At 40.5% G+C, this 21,054-nt stretch overlaps 1 protein-coding gene across 4 annotated transcripts in view; it reads left to right on the top strand.

Moving 5' to 3' along the window:
• The window catches only part of dnah5 (dynein, axonemal, heavy chain 5), a 146,521-nt gene that overhangs the window by 73,591 nt on the left and 51,876 nt on the right, over positions 1–21,054 (top strand). For all 4 annotated transcript variants that reach the window (XM_049584935.1, XM_049584936.1, XM_049584934.1 and 1 more), the window contains 10 exons: positions 4,297–4,564; positions 5,384–5,507; positions 5,886–5,993; positions 6,944–7,058; positions 7,694–7,870; positions 11,285–11,488; positions 13,026–13,205; positions 15,923–16,060; positions 19,780–19,915; positions 20,325–20,506. In XM_049584935.1, coding sequence (XP_049440892.1) covers positions 4,297–4,564; positions 5,384–5,507; positions 5,886–5,993; positions 6,944–7,058; positions 7,694–7,870; positions 11,285–11,488; positions 13,026–13,205; positions 15,923–16,060; positions 19,780–19,915; positions 20,325–20,506 — 1,632 coding nt within the window. The remainder of the gene's footprint in view (positions 1–4,296; positions 4,565–5,383; positions 5,508–5,885; positions 5,994–6,943; positions 7,059–7,693; positions 7,871–11,284; positions 11,489–13,025; positions 13,206–15,922; positions 16,061–19,779; positions 19,916–20,324; positions 20,507–21,054) is intronic.

Genomic DNA, 21,054 nt, shown 5'->3' with positions numbered 1-21,054 from the left:
AGTTAGGGTCAAATGCGATGTGTCAAGTGCAAAATCATTTCTTCTTCTTCTACTTGCGTCAACCGATGATACTAATAATAATCAAAGTCAATTTTGCTTTTAGAATATTGAATTATAGTGTATTTTTCAAAAAAGCAGTTCATGGTATATGATGAAAACTGGTATCTAAGGGTTAATTTTTAATTGTGATTAATTAAATCATATAAATTAAACAAGAACCCCTTCATGGAAAAAAATGGAAAAGAAATTGGGAAAAATGTTGATCTTTATTGATACAAATACAAATACTGTAGGTTAAAATTCCCAATTTCAGGGCATGGAGTGCAAATTGAAACTTAAAATATAAAAATATATTCAAAAATATGAATAATACAAAATACATAGAACCAATTCTATGGCTGCCTACCCCACTCTCCCCTATCTCATAAAAGTTTCCAGAGATTTTCATAGTCATGCTTTTTGTTCTCGGTATTTCTTCTCCTTTGCTTGCTGGCCATAGTTATCCTCTATGTGAAGAAAACAAGCTCATTATGGTTTTGTTAGAATGACTAGGCAGCAAGCACATGACATTACTCTTCCAGTTGATTTTTAAGAAAACTACATATTTTCTTGAAAATGCCCAACATTCAAGTGTGGATTTAAAAACAAAACAAAACACTGAAATAAAATAGTTTTGGGGCTCAAAATAATTTCTCACCTGCCTCTTATTTTTTTCAGGACAATCTGGGCTATCCAGATTTACCATCATTACATGTCATTCTATGTGCCTGTACTTTATATAAAGTTTTATTTATGAATTATTATTTATTTTTATCAATGAAAAAAAAATCTGTGTCACTAAATTCTTACATTTTTACATGTATCTCAGCATAGTAAGTTGGAAGTTGACATATTCTGCCATATATGAAGAGGGGAGACTCTCTGGAATCTGGGAATATAAGAACCATGATGGTGGGACATTCTGTCACTTCACAGCTGTTCAAAACATGTGGTTTGTGCCAGGTGGACATGATTGCCAGTATTTTTTCATTATTGCAAGAAATTCCACTGACTCATTCACAAGTCAAAAATGTGTTTTATTTGAAGGAAACATGCAATATTTTCATCTAAGACAATAGAAAAATAGTAATAATATTATTCCTGACTATATGAAGTGACTGATAACAAGATCTGTATAATGGATTGTAAAGAAATTTGTCAGGTTTTTATTTTGTAGACGATCTGTATTTATAGCATGATGGGATGACAGCACAATGATGTGTGTATCACTGGAAAGCTCTGGTCCTGCACTTTCATGTGATATGCGTGGCATTTCTGCGCGACCCTGCATTCGTGAGTAATCCATCCAAGAGTAGTGTGTGCAAAGCTGTATGAAAGCTCTGTTATACATAATTTTAATGTAACTATCATTTTTTTTCGTTGTGAAAACATTGGACTATTGACAAGTGGTCTTGACAGAAAGCTGCGGTTCTGCTGTTTCACGTGATATGCACGTAAAACCAGGTAAAACCAAGTAAAACCAAAGGTAAAACTAAATGTTGAAATAGCAGTAATACCACATTCATTCAAAAAATGACACAAGGGATGGAAAGGGGGGATGGCAGTTTTAGAAGGGGGATGATTTTGACCGTTTTTATTTCAAGGGGGATGCCATCCCTCCTCATCCCCCCTCACCTCGAGTACTGCCCATAACCCCAAACATTTTAACAGGAAATACACTTGAAGCCTGTGTATACCTGGTAATAACTTGTGTTTCGGTGATCCAAACACAAGGGGACCGCTGACTCGTATCGCCATTTAAACCTGAGTCATACCTCTCCAGCTGACCACTTTTGTTCAGATTTCCTTACTGCCTATGTCACTTATACTATGGTCTCGCTCGTCAGACCTTTCTTGGCTGGGCCGACTCTCACTTTAAGATTGGAGAAAAAATGCCCTGGCTGCTTGTATTTCTTTGAACCAATCACAATTGTTCCTGGCGGTGCCACAGCAACGGTGTGCTTGCAAAAATATTGCCGGGGGGGAAACAGGTTTTGGTGTAACACGCCCACAAAAATATTGCCTACAGGACGCGAACCATGGCAGAAAAATGGCTACATCCCCCGCATGATCAAACACCGCAAAAGTTAGCAAAGGACGTGTTGAAAACTGCAACCAGAGGTGGTAGGGCGGGACTTCAGCGGGTGGCTCATTCCGCCCAATGAGAGGCTGATCTATGCAGCGAACTTCCGCCCACTCAGACTACTTATACTATAAGATAAGAAGGGCCCTGTGCACAGTTACAGTGTTTACACTTTTGCTAGCTGCTCACTAGTTATGTATGTCTACAGCTGGAGATGTCACTGGCAGTAGAATCCAACACATCTCCTTCCTTGCAGCAAAATAGTGGACATTCACACAACACTTCGCCGAACTGTCCACTTGTGATCAGCTCATCAAAGATACATGTTAATACTAGGTATGATCAGGCTCCTAAATCCATTTACAGTCTATAGTTTCACAGACCGGGCGAGGCGGGGGCACAGCACACCTGCGCTTCGCCAACTGGGTGTGGCCAGGCGGATTTTGCAAGTTTGGCACACCGTGCCAGAGTCCTGCACGGGTCCAGTTTTCAAGATACGCACCGACCCGACCTGGCGACGTACAAACCCACACCCGAACCCGAACCTCAAACCCGCGCATCAGGCCAATTAGTACCGCACGACCCGCAGCCCAACCCGTAACCCGGATTTAAAGTAATCATTTTGGGTCACATTGGCTGAATATTGAACAGCATATCGCCACAGTTAAGGTGCCAGTAAGTAAACAACGACCTGAATGAAGCAGCTCTCACAATAAAAACCTGACTTCAGCTCCATCATCAACCCTCTGTGTTCTTCTCCCATAAGAGTGTAAAAGCACTCGTTTGTTACGTTTAATGCAAACTTTTAATCTATGTAAAGGAACTTTACATGTGTAATAACAGACTTACTTTCTGTCCAGAGCGATGTTCAGCAGTTACGAGCCGTCACGTGTTTTTAGAATCCATCGAGGAGAGAAGTATCCATCAGGGAAACACTTCAGAAACATTATAAAGTGATAGTTGTACGTTTTATCAACTTATTTCTCAAATACCTAAATAATTATTTACTGTTTTGGAAGCGGCGCTTGTTAGACGGTGGCAGCCATGTTGGTTCTGTTGTCCAATCACAAATTGTGTTATTAGATGGTGAAACGCGTTTAAACAGCTGAACCAATGACCGTTGCTGGGTCGGGTACCAGACCCAGTGCAGGACTCTGCACCGTGCGCACTGGCGCAGCTACTTGTCTTTCCCACCTCCGTCCCTCCTATCTGCGCAAGTCAGAAAGAGGGAGGAGAGAAGGCGTGGATTGGGTTTTACACAGCCCATTCACATCACACCAATCACATGAGCCCCTCTCCTTGCCCTTAAATGCGCCGCGCAAAGGCGTAATGAGAGTTTATTCAATTCGCCATGGCAGAAGAGAGCAGCAGCATCAGACAGCCTCTCTCTCGCAGTCTCACTCTGTTTCTTTTCTTTTGACTTTTCTAAGATGACAGATGCTCAATATATACTCCCTATCTGATGCTGTGGCTGTTTGTGGTTGACTGAGAGGGATGTGAACTCATTAGTTTGCAGCTGTGTTAATCAAATCAGGTTGGGTTTCCATTACGTGTGCCAAACATGCCAAACGGTGCCAATCCCCTTTGATCTGACATCAGATGTGACGGGACAGTCGATATAGAGACACATTTATGTGCTGATTGCAGATAGTTGCATTGAATAGTGGTTTTTGGGGTATTTATTGCATTATTAATGCGCCTGACATTCTGGAAACCTGCCTGTTAGGTTTTGGTGACGTGTGCGCACTGTCCGCCGGTCAGCCAAACTTCGGCTCACACCGGCTGCGCTCCCCCTGCACTGACAGTAGACCTGGTTTCAGCTGGTGAGCTTTTAGCGCACCTTAGGTGAAGCTTTTTGGCACGAAACTGTCACGCCAAGCTGGATCTGTCAACACCTCCCCCTGCTGCGCCACCACACCCATCTCAGCGCACCTCGGTCTGCTAAACTACCAAACTGAATGCGCCTTGGGTTGCGCTGCTCGAAACTAGCTCTGCGCGGGGTTCGCCACCCTGCGCTGCGCCGGGAAACTAGAGCCCTTTATGTTAAGTTTTAAATGGTCGATATTTTTAGGACAAACTGACAATAAACATGAAAGTAGATCATGTAATTCGACATTAATGTGTGTGTGTGTGTGTGTGTGTGTGTGTGTGTGTTTGTGTGTTCCTGTCTGCAGGTGTCCAATTTATTTGCTCGTGATGAGATTGACGAGATCCTCAGTGATCTCATACCTGTCATGAAGCGGGAGTTTCCCAGACGACCGCCAACCAATGAAAACCTGTATGAGTACTTCATGTCACGTGTTCAACATAATCTCCATGTGGTTCTTTGCTTCTCGCCCGTTGGGGAGAAGTTCCGCAACCGGGCGTTAAAGTTTCCTGCCCTGATATCTGGTTGCACCATGGACTGGTTCAGCCGGTGGCCCAAAGATGCTCTTGTTGCAGGTACATTTCACAGACAATTTCTATTTTATATCACTATGATCTGCTTATCCACTGGTAGCATTTGTTTGCCAACATAATCCCTGTACTCTATCTTCAATATACAGTGGCTGCTGTTGTTTTCCTCAGTGCTGTAAATTCAGATTAAACTGGGATATTACAACACTTAATTATCACGGAGTCAGCTTGTTCACAGTGTGTCCCCTGTGCTTTCTAATTACTAAAAGTCAGAAAAAAATTACAACTTTTCAAATTGGCTTTGCTGGACAACTGCAGTCATGCTGCTGGGATTTACTGCTGCCATCCCTTCATCTGTCATTTGTCTATGATTAATCTTATAGGTTCTTGTTACAGAATGTTGCTTAATAATGCCTGATACTGATATAGATCATAATTAATTTTTAATACACATACAAATACAACAAATCCTCTTTCTTTTAGTATTTTAAATCTGTGCAGCTCATTTTGTTCTGAAAAACAATATCTTGCAGCACATTTTACAAGTATTCCCTGCTCCCTCATTCCCTCCCATATTTTGTTAAATCATTCAAAAGAATGACACAGATGTTGTAGTAATACATGTAACAACTAATCAGTAATTTCCCATGCAATTACCCAGTATTTCCTGCCTTAAAAACAATCAATATGAATTTCTTACAACATGTCAGAGTATTGAGCAGTAAAGAAGGCTGATATATTTATGTTGACATTTGCCAATCTGGGTTCAGTAACTAATTTCCACACTTCACTCTACTTGCTGTATTTTTCTCCACCTAATTCTGCCCCCTCTCCCTCCTACTCCTCTGTCTTTCTGTCCTTCAGTTTCGGAGCACTTTCTGTCAGTCTATGACATCGACTGCTCACCCCAGGTTAAGAGTGAGGTAGTCCAGTGCATGGGTTCCTTCCAGGATGGCGTGGCAGAAAAGTGTGTGGACTACTTCCAGAGGTACAGTATTTTGTTAAACAATACATGAACATGACAGTAGTAAGAACAACATGTTATTCTGTTCATTGTTTATAGTACAAGAAGATGTCCTTTAACACATTCTTCATATGTGTAGGCAAATATTTTTAAGGGCATTCTATGACTTTATTAGAGGGCTGATGGTAGAAAGAAGACAGTATATTAGGACACAGACTTGGGACAGTTCCTGTTCATTTTTAGCGCCCTTACCACTACACCTACTGGATATTGCTGTAATTTTATAGCATAACGGTTCTACTAAAGGTGAATTAATGGTTAAGGATAAAACATAGTGCAAATTATTCTCCTGCTTTTCAATATGACATGAAATTAACCTACTGTTACTGAATTTTAATCTAGATACCGACGCTCCACCCACGTCACACCAAAGTCCTACCTGTCCTTCATTCAAGGCTACAAGACCATCTATAAAGAGAAGAGGTCCGAGGTTCAGACCCTGGCCAACAGGTAAACACACCAAAAAGATTAAGTTTGACAATTTGTATACATGTATTTACAATGTTAACATACTGCTGCACTTTTTAGCCTCTATAGTATATAAGATGGCTTTCATTTTACGTTAGAATCAATGCCTCAGCAACCGCATACTGTCAAGATCTCTTACAATTAGTCAGGGTTAGTTTGTGTAAGACTTGTGTCTAATAATAGAGTAATGACGTTGCTGAATCTTAAATCTCTAGTCTAGCCTTCATCTTAATCACCTTGAGTGGCCAGTCATAAGTGGGGCATCAATAATTTGGCATGTTTAATGGATTTGCTGGAAGATAAAAGCGAATAAAAGCTATTTTCACAGGTAGATTTTTAAAGAACAGCGCCCAGCATGAGCCCACTCTTAGTCAATAATTATTGACTCCCTAATGGCACAGACAGTGATGGATGACCAGGATGTATCCTAATGAAGTAAGCTGTTGTCAAAGGCGCCAGACCAGAACCATCAGTTAGGAGTCATTTTTTTAGTATAGCATAAAAATAGCATAAAAATACATCACAGATCTCATCACAACATTTCTGTGGTACTTTTTTCTTGACTTTGAGCTCTTGTCTGCTTATCAACTGTCCCTGAGCCTCCCAAGATTGATTGGCAGCTGCTGAATGGATGTCACAACATTAGGAATTTTGGTCAGGCACATGTTACAAATTGACCATGGATGAAAAACAGCTTTTCTTTCACAGAATGTACAAGTATTTCCACCACCTGTTGCCCAGTGGACCAAAAATTCTGTTACAATAACATGTAGTTTATCTTAAAAGTTTGTGGATATTTACAGCAAACACATGAAGATGTGCAGATGCCTATCAGATTAGTGTAACGCAGAATAGCATCATAACAAGTTCCAAGGTATATACTGGAAGTGCATGTGGTTTACCTGATAATGTTCAATATTTCTCTTGTTTAGGATGAACACTGGTCTCCAGAAGCTGAAGGAGGCATCAGAGTCTGTAGCAGCTCTCAGCAAGGAGCTGGAGGTGAAAGAAAAGGAACTACAGGTTGCCAATGACAAGGCTGATATGGTAGGTTGTGTGTGTGTGTCTGTGTGTGTCTGTGTGTGTGTGTCTGTGCATGCATCGGTGCAATGTGTATATGAGGACATTTCACTGGTGTTCGCACCACCCTATAAGGACACCACTGACTTGTGAGGACAGTGCCCATGTCCTCACAAGTCAAACACTGTAGAAGCACATATGAAATCATAACCAAGTGAGTATTTGTTTTCTGGTCATTCATAGTGTAGTCGTACTTTCTGTAGGTGTGGGTTTATATGAAGGAACATGTGGGTATGCATGAACAGCAGTGACGTTAATGGTGTGCCTTAGGAAAAATGAATGAACAAGTAGATGGCTGCATTAGTCACTAATACGTCTGGATTTTTTTATAAATGCCAGTAGATCTATTATTACTTACATGATGAAGCTCCTGCAGTGTGTGAAACAAGACAAGTCCAGTTTTATAGTTATTATGGTGATTAGTGTCGACGTAGAAATGTCTGTGTTTTCTTTGAGGAAGAGCTGATAATAATTTTTATACAACAGTGCCAACAAGTAAGTGGTAATGCAGATAAACATGAGGTTAGCAGTTGTTTTTGTTTTGTTGATTTTTAAGACTGTACTGATTCATGACCATGTTTATTTCTCTTGCATACCCCCAGGTATTGAAGGAGGTGACGGTTAAAGCCCAGGCAGCAGAGAAAGTGAAGGTGGAGGTGCAGAAAGTGAAGGACAAGGCTCAGGCCATTGTAGACAGCATCTCAGCCGACAAGGCCATAGCTGAGGAGAAACTTGAAGCTGCCCGGCCAGCACTTCAGGAAGCAGAGGCTGCGCTGCAGGTATGGGACTTAAGAGTTGAGGAGACACCTTGGAATCAATTATTCAACGTTTACGTCTCCCTGAGGTGAACAGATTTGTCATTTCCAGTCTTGTTTTGTGAGCAAAACCACAACTTAAAGAATGAGTTGCCAACATAAAGTATTTACACCGGTTTTTATCTTATCATCTTGACTGCTGTAACTGAATGTGATGTGCCTTTATCTTCCCTTCAGCTATGATGCTGCAATTAACAAGTCTGATCTTACAGTACCTCGGTTCCTGTATCATTAGTTCCAGTTACTTTTAAAACACCACAGTTTGTCTGCAAAGCACTACATACTTTGGTTGGATGATATTAACATTAACTCTGACTGGATTTGAAAAATTATGTACCAACAGGGAAATTTCATGAATCAATGTAATACTCATTTTCATTAGAGCATGCTCTGTAGTTCCACATATGAGCCAAATAATCAAGATAGTCAATGTCATATTTTAATATTTAAGTAATATGCTATTTGTGCAGATAACTGCATTGTCTTTATACAGGATTTATATAGTAGTTGTGTAGTTGTGTTTTCATGTTCCTCTTCCTCTTTACAATTTCATTCAAGCTGACTGTGTCATGCTGTGCCGCCCCAAATGACGTTCTCTGCTGCCTCTTCCTGCTGTTTGTCCAAGAATAAGGTCGCACTAACACATAGCCTGAGGCTTAGAAATCATCAGTAAACTGTGTGTTGGAGCAGTTTATAGTGCCCTTCTGTGTGGCTTAATGTCTCCCCCACCAATATTTTTCTTGCTCTCACTTTGTGTTGCTTCAGGGTGCCACTTAGAGCACTCTGCGACTTGCTGTGTGTAGCTGCATGCAGGTTCCGCCTACAGCCTTCCCACCCTGTGTGTGTATGTGTGTAACAGCGGGTGTGTCTAAAGTTAGCATGGTGCTCTGGGGCCCGGAGCTGCGTTGTAATTAAAGCTGTCCTCCTGGGTAGACGGTTGCATACAGATCTCCTATGGCAGGTCCCTGATTAGAATTTCCATCTTGCTGCTGTGGATAGAAACCTTATATTTCCAAACAGGCAAACCTTGGGCAGTTCGGCTGATTGATGATCATGCATTTTGATCATGTATTTTTCAAGTGCTCTAGAGGGTTTTAAATAGAGCTGATGGTGCACAAGACTGTTGTAGACTGAAATACTCATTCAAGAGGCTTCTTCACTTCTACTTGTTGAGATTCAGAGATTGAGGCATTTACTATGAACGTCAGTAGGTCATATGCACCACAACGTAACTGACATTTCTGCTGAAATTTGAGATAACAGCAAGGTAAAGCGGTGAAAATATTCTAAACATAGCATACACTTAAACTGGTCTGATGATTGATTTTTAAAGAAAAAAAAAATAGGTTGCTAAAAACTAACCAATTAAGGCACCGTTTGCTCAGCACTGTCTGATATTATGTACGTGATGTTGGGATTTTCTACCCGGAAGTTATTGTATCCAAACATGGAGATTCGGTCTATAGTTAAATCCCTTACTGCTGGATACATCTTGTCTGTGCACAGATATTACAAATATTTGCCTGAACCAACTAACTCAAGTCAAAGACTGCAGCTCAGCCACGCCTGCCTACTCTATTTGGATTTTTATCACTCTATCTGTTTGATTTTAAGTATATAGAATTATTCTTTATTAACTGATTTTATAAAAAGATTGTCAAGTTTTCATACTGTAGGTGCAGTTTTAATTTGTATGAAGGACCAGATAAAATATATCACAACATTAGTTAATTGAGTTCAGAGATCAAACAACAATGCTGTTGTATGACACAGTATTAATTGCTTTGCTTTCATGTTAAATCACTGCGACTATGTTGCAAAGAGAAAAACGAGATCCAAAGGGTGAGGTTGTTGTGACACTTACTTAACATACTGTACTGCTGTGATTCTACCAAGTTGAAAGATATATATTTTTATGTAAACTGTGTAAAAGTCAATGGTAGGCTATCGGGGAATAGATCTAGAAATAAGTCATTTGGTAATTTACATTTTAAAGACATTACAGTTTCAGTAGTGGTTTTCATGCAAAAGAACCTGCACAAAGCTAATGGGCTATTTGTGATCAAGCAAGAAGACCCACAATAATTTAGCTATTTCAGTTGTAAAGCAGCAAGGATTTTGTGAGAGGTCAGCTCCATCTGCATTCTTTTCCATTTTTTCAAATGGAAATGCTCACTCAGATGTTAGCAAAAAGCAGTGACGTACGTTACAGTGCTGATTATAACCATAAGTGAAAGGGTTAGCTTTGGTGTTTTGAAATGGGGTTGACTCAGTACTCATCTATAGTCAGTGTATTACCTAAAGTAGATTAAAAGACATAATGCAGGCTAGGGGGTTTATATGAATGAACATCATCATGCAAAAACCTGCATCAGGTCACATGGGAAATTATCTTTAGAAGGGCTTAGGAAAATAGTATTTTGATGTTAAAACATTTGTACACTTGACCAAAATTTATATTTTTAAATTTGAAGACAGACTGAACACAACTGGAAATCTACATAATGGTATAAAACCTAACAAAACCCCCCAAAAATAATGGACTTGCATTAAAGCTTAAATTGAAATCATGAATTTGAGGTGACCCTCATTGAGACATTTACATAAAAAGCGGCGGGGAGGAAAGAAAGGGAAGAGGAGTTTGTGGAAGTGCAAGTAGAGGATAAAGTGGAGTGTCTACTGGCTGTTTCTCTGGTGGGAGATTCACATACACTTGGTCTGATAAAACGGAGCAGGGAGGCGAGAGCAGAAACGAGGAAAGTGCAAGAAGGAGAAGAGATGAGAGGAGCGGGCAGGGGGCCTAATGAAGGAGCCAAACTACTCTCACTGGAACATTTTCTTTACTCTCCTGCTGCCTTTCTCATTTTAATCAGTCCCTTGAAGTCATTCTCTGTCCCTCTCTGCAGAACTGTTGGAGTTTATACTTATAGTCTTCACGCTTTCTTAATTTCCCTCTATCTCTCATTGTCAGTGCCTCCAGTTGGATTTTCTTCTGTACACATCCTCTGTTTTATATTCTCAGGCTTCAGCATTGTGTACAATTCCCTTCATACATCCTGTCATCGACAAATGTAATGAAAAACAAATTACTTTACCCTTTGCTCCCATCTCCAGTAATTATTTCACTTTATGGTTTGTGTACATCCAATATTTTTGCTGCTCTCCACTCAAATCTTCTCTTTATTTATGAAATAGGCAACAGTAATTGCTTTTCTCTTCCTCCTATATGGGTAATAGTTTTCTGACTTTGCTGTGTGCACTTAAAACATGACTAATGTTAACCCATGTCATTTCACAACAACAAGCTAGCCAACACCATCAAACATTCAGATGTCGTTTAAGGTCCTCTCCTATATGTCTCTTTCTGTACCCATTCAGACAATCAAGCCATCAGACATTGCCACTGTGCGAACACTTGGCCGGCCCCCCCACCTCATCATGCGGATCATGGACTGCGTGCTGCTGCTCTTCCAGAGGCGAGTCAACCCAGTGAAGATCGACCCAGAGAAGAACTGCAACACGCCGTCCTGGCAGGAGTCCCTAAAACTCATGACAGCTGGAAACTTCCTGGGCAGCCTGCAGGTACGCTCGCCAGTATCAGATTTCTACTCTTAAGATTGTCATAATATATAGATGCTCACATATGCCCTAGACTCCAGGATTTGGGAGATATCTTTGGTAACCTACAGAGATATTTAGCATATTAAAAATTAAAAAGGGTAAAATCATTGCAGGTGCAACAAAGTTATTTATTTAGAACATTTTAACTACAGAAAATAAAGCAGGTCAGGTAAGACATGGCCAGCTTTTCATTGCCACGAGCGCTGCCTGCATCAATTTTTGAAAGCTCTTAGCTCGCCACTGTGCTGACTGACTTGAACGAGCTACAGGTTGATATAGTCTTTCACTCTCTCTTTCTCTCTATACCTGAAGTTACTCTCTAACCCAGAAGCTCTCTCAGGTACCGAAGTTTGTCACCAAAGTTTGTAAACGTTAAATGGTACTCAGTTATACCGACATTACTCGGTCGGTACCTTTACAATTACAGAGTTGGGCACCCAGCTCTGTTGCTTTGGTGTGTTTTAGTATGCAGCAGAATCACTGGCAGCAGCTCAACTAATTAGTGAATTGTACACTTCATTCTCACATTATATTTACCTTTTAATGGATAAAATTAGCTGTTGTTGATGTTATGGCTACCTGTTCTTTACAGAGAAGAATGCTGGCCTCCATGCATTCTCAGTCTTGCAGGCAACTATTTCATAACCATGATATAAAGTCCTTTACTGTTTGTTACAGCCATGATAAGAACAAGACTAGACGTCATTTGTTTAAGGTTACATGTATGGTCTTGTACATTTGAGATTAAAGGTTTGGGCAAATTAAAAGTTCAGGTTCAGTCTATTTAATGGCATTTGCAGTAATTCAGCACCAAGGTGGAATGATTGAATCAGGATGGTGTGTTAAATAGGCACAACCAGTGTGAAGACATCTTATGGTCTTGGATTTCACTCCTCCAAATTAAATCCACCATAGTCCTCATCTTTCTCATCTTTTACTCCACTTTCATTGTTAGATTTTTTGGTCTACCCCTCTTTCTCAACATCTTTTCTGTTATTTCTATGTCTTCTCTCTCATCACCCAGCTACACCAGGTCTTTTATCTTACCTTGTGCACCTCTGCATGTTATCTTTTATCTTTTTGCTTCCTTGCCTTTTTCTGCCAGTCTCTTTTTTCACCTACTCTTGCACAATTGTTTTTCTCTTCTGTGTTTTGTTCACCTTCATTCTCTCTGTCTCTCATTTCTGCATTTTAGCTGCTCTGCCTCGTCTTTTTCCTCCTTTTCTCTACACTTTTTGTCGTAGTCTCCCACACCACCTGTTCTTTCCTTTTCTCCTGTTGTTTCTTCTACAGCTCTGCTAACTGTCTTTACTCAATCACCACAAATCCACTGATCATTTTTCCTTTTTCTCCAATTCATACAGTTTTAAATTTCTTTTCTGTAAGTTACATGTGTTGTGAATTTTTATATTCTTTCTGTACTGAACAAAGTAAGTCTTGTTTTTTTTCCCCAACCCCACCCCCACCACCACTACCTCTCTTTCCCTCTGCCTTGCAGCAATTCCCCAAAGACTCCATTAATGAGGAAATGGTGGAGTTGCTGTTGCCTTATTTTGACATGCCTGACTACAACATTGAAACAGCCAAGAGGGTGTGTGGCAATGTGGCCGGCCTTGCATCGTGGACAAAAGCTATGGCATCCTTCTTCTCCATCAACAAGGAGGTCTTACCTCTGAAGGTAATATACACTGTAATAGATCTAACACAGTGCTGTTCATAGACGGTATGTGACGCTAAAGATATTATAAATAACATGTTGGGTTAAGTTCAATTGAGATGAATTCCACAACCATACATATGTTAGCCTCTTAAATTTCCCATTGAAAACACACACACACACACACACACACACACACATTGTAATGCACCTGTCATCATCACCCCAACAAACTGCAGCACTCACGCACACTTGCACACAAATTCCCTGGACAAAGTCAGCGGTACTCCACTCCACTCATGAATAGAGCAGTTGCTATTTTGCAGTCAAGCCTCAGGCTACAGAAACAGCACAGACTGTCTCTGATATTAAATACATTTATTTATATTCTCACATTTTGGAGCAACAGTTTGCTGATTGTGTAGGCAATAGAAGTGCCCCAAAAAATTGAGGCAGACAGCATGAGAATCATGTTTCTATCCATTGATCATGAGCATACAAAAACAGCTTTTCTGACCTATCAGAACAAAGCAAACAAACTTGTAATGCAACAGAAAGGCGAACTACACAAGGATGTGGACTTTCTAACATGCATTTATACTCTTTGATAATTGGGGATAGCTACGGATTGCTTTCAAGTTGTTCAATGGCTGACAGGTTTCCTTTGTGCTGTAAATTGAGCCTTCATTTTCCCAGGAGATTATATACATTGGCAGTGACAATTGCCTTAAAAAGCGAGGCTTATGGGGGATCAATCGAAACACTGATGGAGTCATAATTCTATAGCTTTTATATTGTGCAAGCAACATTTACTTCATAATAATAAGTAAAAGCAAAACACTTTTCTGTTTCCAATTTAATTATCTGTCAGTTTAGATGATCATCTCTGGATCTCCTCTCCTCTGCTGCATATTTTAAGATAACTTATCTTTATCTAATTCTTTGGTCAGTGTTGTGAGATTGTTTTTTTAAATAAATCTGGTTCTTGCATCTGCAAAAAATTAAATCTACAAAGTTAAGATTTTAAATGACATCAAAGTTTTAAAGCTCTTTTGCTTTTCTGTAACTGAATTTAAGGACATGTACTGATTTCATCTACAGTAAGGGCTGTGTTTACATCTAAGAGACTGACAAATCCTTTTTCACATTTAAGCTGCTGTAATTAATTGCTTCTTTGCACCGGCACGTCAAGTGTTTCATTTAGTATTTATTTCTTTTTCTAAGGAATTATTAATCCCGCACACAGCAGAAAGGAGTGGAGCAGAAAACTCTGTACACAAAATCCTTGATTAATAAGACATGGCACCACACGCACAGACACACACCTGCTCACTAAACCCTGTGATTTCATGCAAATGTCACAAATCCGTTTTCTGTTTTGTCTTCCTGCCAGTGCAGTCTGTGAATGTCTGCTGCATGGCGATCATTAAAAGCTTCAACTCGCAGAATGCAGTTAGACTTTTGGGTTGTGTTCACTCAAACTTTGCATGATGATCACCTCTGCTTTCCCCTCACTACTGTGTTGTTCTTTTGTAGCTAATTTCCTTCCCCCCCCTTGTTACCACGTTTCAACCACATTTCATTTTCCTACTTATTTTGCCCTCTGCCGCATCTCATTTTCTCCATCTTGCAGGCACCTTCATGTCTCTGCTCATCCTGGGTGTCTTTTTCAAATCACCCATCCCACTCCCTTCCTACTTTGCTACTTTCCCTTATCTCCTCTCTCACCGACTTTCTTCCTCCTCTCATTTTCTGTGTGTGTCTCTCTCTCTTTCACACACATGCACACACATTCTGTTTTTCTCTTATTCTCTTGAACCTCCATGAGAACCCCCTGCCTCTCCTCTTTGATCCTGATCTTTTGCTTTATCGTGGAACACAGCCTCGCAAATTGATTTTCTGGTTTCCAGCTCAGTGGTGGCTTCCCTTTAAGCTGGCCAGCCAGACTGCCAGACAGAGATACAGTTGGACAGACAGACCAGCAGAAAGACGGGCAGGGATAGTCCCCTCAGATGTAAATTAATATAAAGTGAATGCTCCAGACTTCCTCCTCGCCAGGCCACCCAGACACACTTAGACATACTCACAACTTTTCTCTAAATCTCTGTCTCTAAACCTTTTGCACTGTTTTCTCCACAGCCCCAGCTCCAGCCAGAAAATATCCTCTCTGCTTTCCCTGTCTGCCTCACACTCACTCTCCTCCTCCCCCTGCCCTTCTCATCACCCCTGCATCACTGTTTATTTTCCAGTTTCTCTCTGTCTCTATTTTCTCTTGAAAATTTCTATTCTGGCATCTCCCGTTTAAAATTTTTAAGCTTTGAGCCTCTACACCTACACCTGTGACATGTTACACTTCTAAAAATATCACTAAAAAGATTTACTTCCTACCATTTCACCTCTGTGCTTACTCATTTTATGCTGTCTGACGTGAGCCAAAACATGTCCCTAACCAATTTTTTATTTTCGATTACTTAACCTGTGTGTCATTGAGTTTAATGCAAAAACGTTTTTTTGCTCTCCAACTCTTCATTCACTCCTCCCACCCTTCATCCCGTCTCTCTCTGTCAAATCCTCCTCGCCTTCACCTTGTCTTGTCTGTCTCCTCTTTCTGCTTTTCTCTGTCCCTTTCTCTGTCTTAGCCCTCTCCCTAGAGAACTGACTGTGACCCCTGTAGGTGTTTCATGTGCGATAAAGGCCTCACAGATCTCTGTGTCTCTCTGCCCTCCTTTTTTTCTCAGGCTAACTTGGCAGTGCAGCAGAATCGTCTGGCCATAGCTAATGTGGACCTTCAGAAGGCTCAAGCTGAGCTGGATGCCAAGCAGGCAGAGCTGGATGTGGTACAGGCAGAATATGAGAAGGCCATGATGGAGAAACAGGTCAATAGCTTCACTTACTCCCTCAAAACACAAATATAAATCAGTTTGCTACATAAAAATAGCAGCAGTGATGTTTCCACACCTGGATTTTCTTTTATTTTAAAAATGAGACAGATATTTTAGGCATGAGCTGAAGTTGCAGAGGTTTTTGACTTTTTCTCTTTTAAAAGGACAGATCACTACAAAATTGAAAAAAGCATTTTCCTCTTACCCCTAGAGGTATTTATCAGTCTAGATTGTTTCAGTGTGAGTTGCAGAGTGTAAGACATATCGGATACAGATATGTCTGCCTTTTCTTGAGTATAGTGGAACTAGAGCTTGTGGTGCTCAAAGCAAAAAACAACTCAACAGCAATGTCTCTCTCCAGAAATCATGACCCGGTTACTCAGGATAATCCACAGACCTTGTTGTGGGCAGTTTCTTTCTACCGAACTACACCTACCAGCTGTATCACAGAAGGAAGTGTGCATCTACTGGTTGCTCACTTCTGAGTTGGCTAACATTACAGCTGAGCTGAGGAGTACGCCATTAATGTTTACATCTGCCACAACCACAAGCCTCGTGAATAGATGCATGCCTCCTTCTGCCTAGTGATGCGGTTGGTGGATGTAGTTCAGTAGAAAGAAAATAGTTCCCTATGAAACTGTTCACAACAAGGTCTGTGGGTTTTCTTGAGTAACTGGGTTATGATTTCTGGAAAGAGACTTTGCTGTGAAGTTTTTTAAATGTATTTTTTGCCATGTATGTTTTTTTATTTTTAGCACCACAAGCCAAGTGCCTTCTAGTTCAAATATATTGGAGAGAAGGCAAACATCTGTATGGGTGATATCTCCATCACTCGCCAACTCACACCACAACAATCTCGACTGATAAATCACACTACAGGTAAGAGAAAAAATATACATTCATTGATTCTGGGGTGAACTGTTCCGTTAAGACTAATTGCTGAACATCGGATAGCACATCATGGACATGTAGTGTTAGTCTGTTCCACTGAAGCCTGTCATATAATGGGGAATTACAAAAATATTCTGCTTAGCAGTGTAGTAACAGGACATTACATTGTACTACTTAGAAAATGGGATCACCAGTTTGAATGCAGGCTTTCCTAATTAACTTCAGTAATTAACTGCTCCGTATGATTGTTTTAATTCATGTAGCTGGCACAGCAGTCTTTGTGCTTTATTGGTGAAATTCCCAATTTCCTGGACCAATGAGATTTCATTCCCTTTCTCAGCTCACTCCTGTCCTCTTACAGCAACAGTATGTTTCTTCATATACAGTGTATTTTTATAGATAAACACAGGCTAAAACAAAAATGGCAGCACAGTGATGCAGTGGTTAGCATTGTCCCCTCACAGTAAAAGGGTTCCTGGTTCAAACCTGGGTGGGAGGTTCAACCCTAGGGTGGGGAGCTGATGTTCCACCACCTGATGCTATTTATAATCAGGATTTGTTTCTTCGCGGTCGTTTCACCAAGCTTTAACTCTCTAATGATGTTTCTTGATTAAAACACAGTATTTTACAGCATTTTGTTGAATAAGCCACTCTTTTATTTAAACTGGGATCCCAGAGGTGGACTCTCTTTTTAAACACAGCCTGTGATAACCTGCAACAAAAACATAAAATGACTCAACCTGGGTTACGCAAGTGCCACTTTTTAAATAAATGAAACTAACAGTGGTGCACTATTGATTGTGTGTGCAGGTTCGTGAGTCTTGTCTGCCGCATGTTTTTCATCATCCGTACTCTCTGTTCTGTGATAAATAGGAGCATGTAAATGGAACAGTATATGCATCAACACTCACTGATTAGCAACCCTGGACAACCCAAGTTGACTCTTTTTATAATTTTGTGATTAAGACACTGAGCTGTTTATCTCCGGAGGATAAAAGTGAGATTGAAGTGCTCACTGCAGAACCGTATAACGGACAGTCTTTATTGATGTAACAAACATTATTGCTATTGGGCAAACAACCTCTTAATTGCCTGTGAGCAGCTGATGAAAAGATCACTGTGATAATGGCTTAAAGGTGCCTAAGAGGTGTTACGTCTTAATAAAGCTTTAAAAAGGAAATCTAATTTGTCATACAGGATAAACATACCAACAAGAAAATACAAACTTATCCATCCATCTAATGTGGGTCTTAGCAGTCCTGAGCCTATGCAAGTGTAACCCACTAAGCATTAGGTGAAAGGCAGCTACCTGTCACTCAGCTAACACATATAGACAGACATCATTCACACTGATAGCAATTTAGAGTTTAAAGGTGTTGTGTGACAGCTTTAGTAGCATCTGACGGTGAGATTGCAGAACTGACACTTCTCCGATATGCCAAGCGTGCAGGAGAACTGCGCTGGCCCACAGGAAAATGAGAATGGCTCTATTAAGAGCCAGTTTTTGGTTTGTCCATTCTGGGCTACATTAGAACAACATGGCTGACTCCTTGGAAGAGGCGGGCCTCCAGGAGGTGCACTCTGTTTGCAGCCAGTTTTCCTAGTGTTCAAACAGGGGAATAACAAGATCAGAGTCTGTCATGTGATGCCATATGGTCCAAAAATGCTTTTTGCCATAGACTTACATTGTGAAAGAGACATCTGTAAATCATTGGATGCGTTTTTTTGTTTTGTTTTTTTTTTGAGCGTCACAACTCCTGCAATATGTCTATTTTCACTATCAGGATTTGATCCATTCAGTTTGATAACATTTGAAAAAAAGTCTAGAGAAGCCACTTTATCCCCATTCAAATTAATGGAGGGCTAAACTGGGGCTAGTTGGCTCGGCCGAGGTGTCAATTACGCTTGCTCTATAGGCCCACTGATGCAGAAGCAGTGCTGATCATCCAGGTAATGTTATGTACAGCAGTTGACTGTTGTGCCACTGAGCAACTTCCTATTTATACTATTGTGGCGTATTTATTATGAATACAGTCCATCTGATGCTCGTTTTGTTTCCTTTTTTTTTTTTTTTTGCATTTTCATCACTACTACGAATGCAACTGTAGCCAGTACCTCACTATCACTATCCTCATTCATATTTTAACAAGCAACAAACTATATTCAGTCACAAAATCAGCCTGAAAAGCTAAAAAATCAGATCAGAAGTACAGAGAGCTGTTGAGATGATACATCGTCTCATCAAGTGCACTGTAGTGAACTGGCAGGCTTTTAAAACGTTGCAGAATGGCGCATTGCAAGTAGTTGCCTGTTTCAGCTCATCTTATCATGAATCTTTGGTCTGAACTTGGCTCTTAACATCCATGGGAAGAGGACCAGCTCCAAATCAAGATTTAACAGCTCATTTTAAGATAACAAAAACACAACAATTCTTATTTTCAGGTGATTCGAAACACATGAAAACATAGTAATGAATATTATTTACCATTTTTGCCATTAGATGCCCCTGAATCCTACACACTGGAGCTTAACATCAACCTAACCTGCATGCACCTGGAAGAAATCCACCCACTCCAATGCTATCCTATTTTAATGCGATTAGGGAGCAACTTAAGTCACAAAGGACTTGATTTTTCAATACTGACATAAACAGACTCTCCCTTTTCATATATAAATAGTTGATATTGGTATACATATGCACAGATGTACAGAGAACAGGGCAGTTTGATGGTTTAATGAAGAGACAGTTGGAAGGACAGACTAGGAGGCCAAACAGACACATCAACCTACTAAGTTGTTTGCCTGCCGTCCATTCCCATCAGACCCTGCTAGAGGATGCTGAGCGCTGTCGACACAAGATGCAGACGGCGTCCAGTCTTATCAGCGGCCTCGCTGGCGAGAAGGAGAGATGGACTGAGCAGAGCAAAGAGTTTGCTGCCCAGACCAAACGCCTTGTTGGTGAGATTTAAAGCAGGTTTCAAAACGGAGCTGGCATTCAGAAAACTATGGTATCAAAGAGATGTCTCTGCAGTTTATTACAGATGCATGCTCTGTTATGAATAACTATGATTTGCAAACTGTTGCTTTAATTAAGTCGATATTCATTGTCATTTACAGTTACTCTTGGATAGCTGCTACCTAAATACATAATGTCATTAATGCATACTAATACTTCTAATTAATAAGTGGTCCCCACTGTACTGCTGACAATTTCTAAGCATTTTACTTTTATTACATTAACATAACCCGCAGCAGGGGCTGTTTTTTGACTGTGCTGCTGGCATTACTCTTCTGGACTTTTTATATTTAATTACATTTACACATAACCAGTATTAAAGTATGTAACACTTTGGACTCCTTGTTCCAGGTGATGTTCTTCTGGCCACAGCATTCCTCTCCTACTCCGGCCCCTTCAATCAGGAGTTTCGTAATCTTCTGATGAGTGACTGGCAGCGTGAGTTAAAGCAACGTCACATCCCATTCGGAAACAACCTCAATCTGACTGAGCTGCTCATTGACGCACCCACTGTTAGCGAGTGGAACCTACAGGTCAGTGATCTACTTTGGCAACTACTGCCAACTGTATCAACAGTTTTAGTGCATACCAGTGGCGAAAGGTAGTTACGACAGGCCCCAGTGCACGCTTTTATGACGGGTCTGATAGTGTACACTATCACACATCGTCTCGTTACTTGATCAGAGACTTGACATTGGATAACAGTAACATACATATTAACCAGCAGTCATCATTGCATGTCTGTGTATCACAAAAATACAAAAGGAGATGATAATTATTAGCTTCCTTTAACAATTTTGATTTAATTTTGTTAGAGATACTATTGGCTGATTTACAAAAAAGAAAAAAAAACATGACAGAGATGGGTTTGCCTTTTTCAAGGGCATATATAGCAAGTGGCACTGTCTTTAATTTAATGGGAATTATTCTTCTTCTCCAAGGTAGCAATCACTCACAAGGGCCCATTCTCCACCAAACAAATTGTTGGAGTGCCGACTTTCTCTATTGGTCCCCCATCTCAAGGGCTCCAGTACAACCACACTCCTTCCACTGTCTGTAGTTATGCCCCTGGTGCATAGTG

The sequence above is a fragment of the Epinephelus fuscoguttatus genome, linkage group LG8, assembly GCF_011397635.1.
Source record: "Epinephelus fuscoguttatus linkage group LG8, E.fuscoguttatus.final_Chr_v1".
Lineage (NCBI taxonomy): Eukaryota > Metazoa > Chordata > Actinopteri > Perciformes > Serranidae > Epinephelus > Epinephelus fuscoguttatus.
Note: the sequence above shows the minus strand (reverse complement) of the source record. Positions and strands in the feature narration are given on the sequence as shown.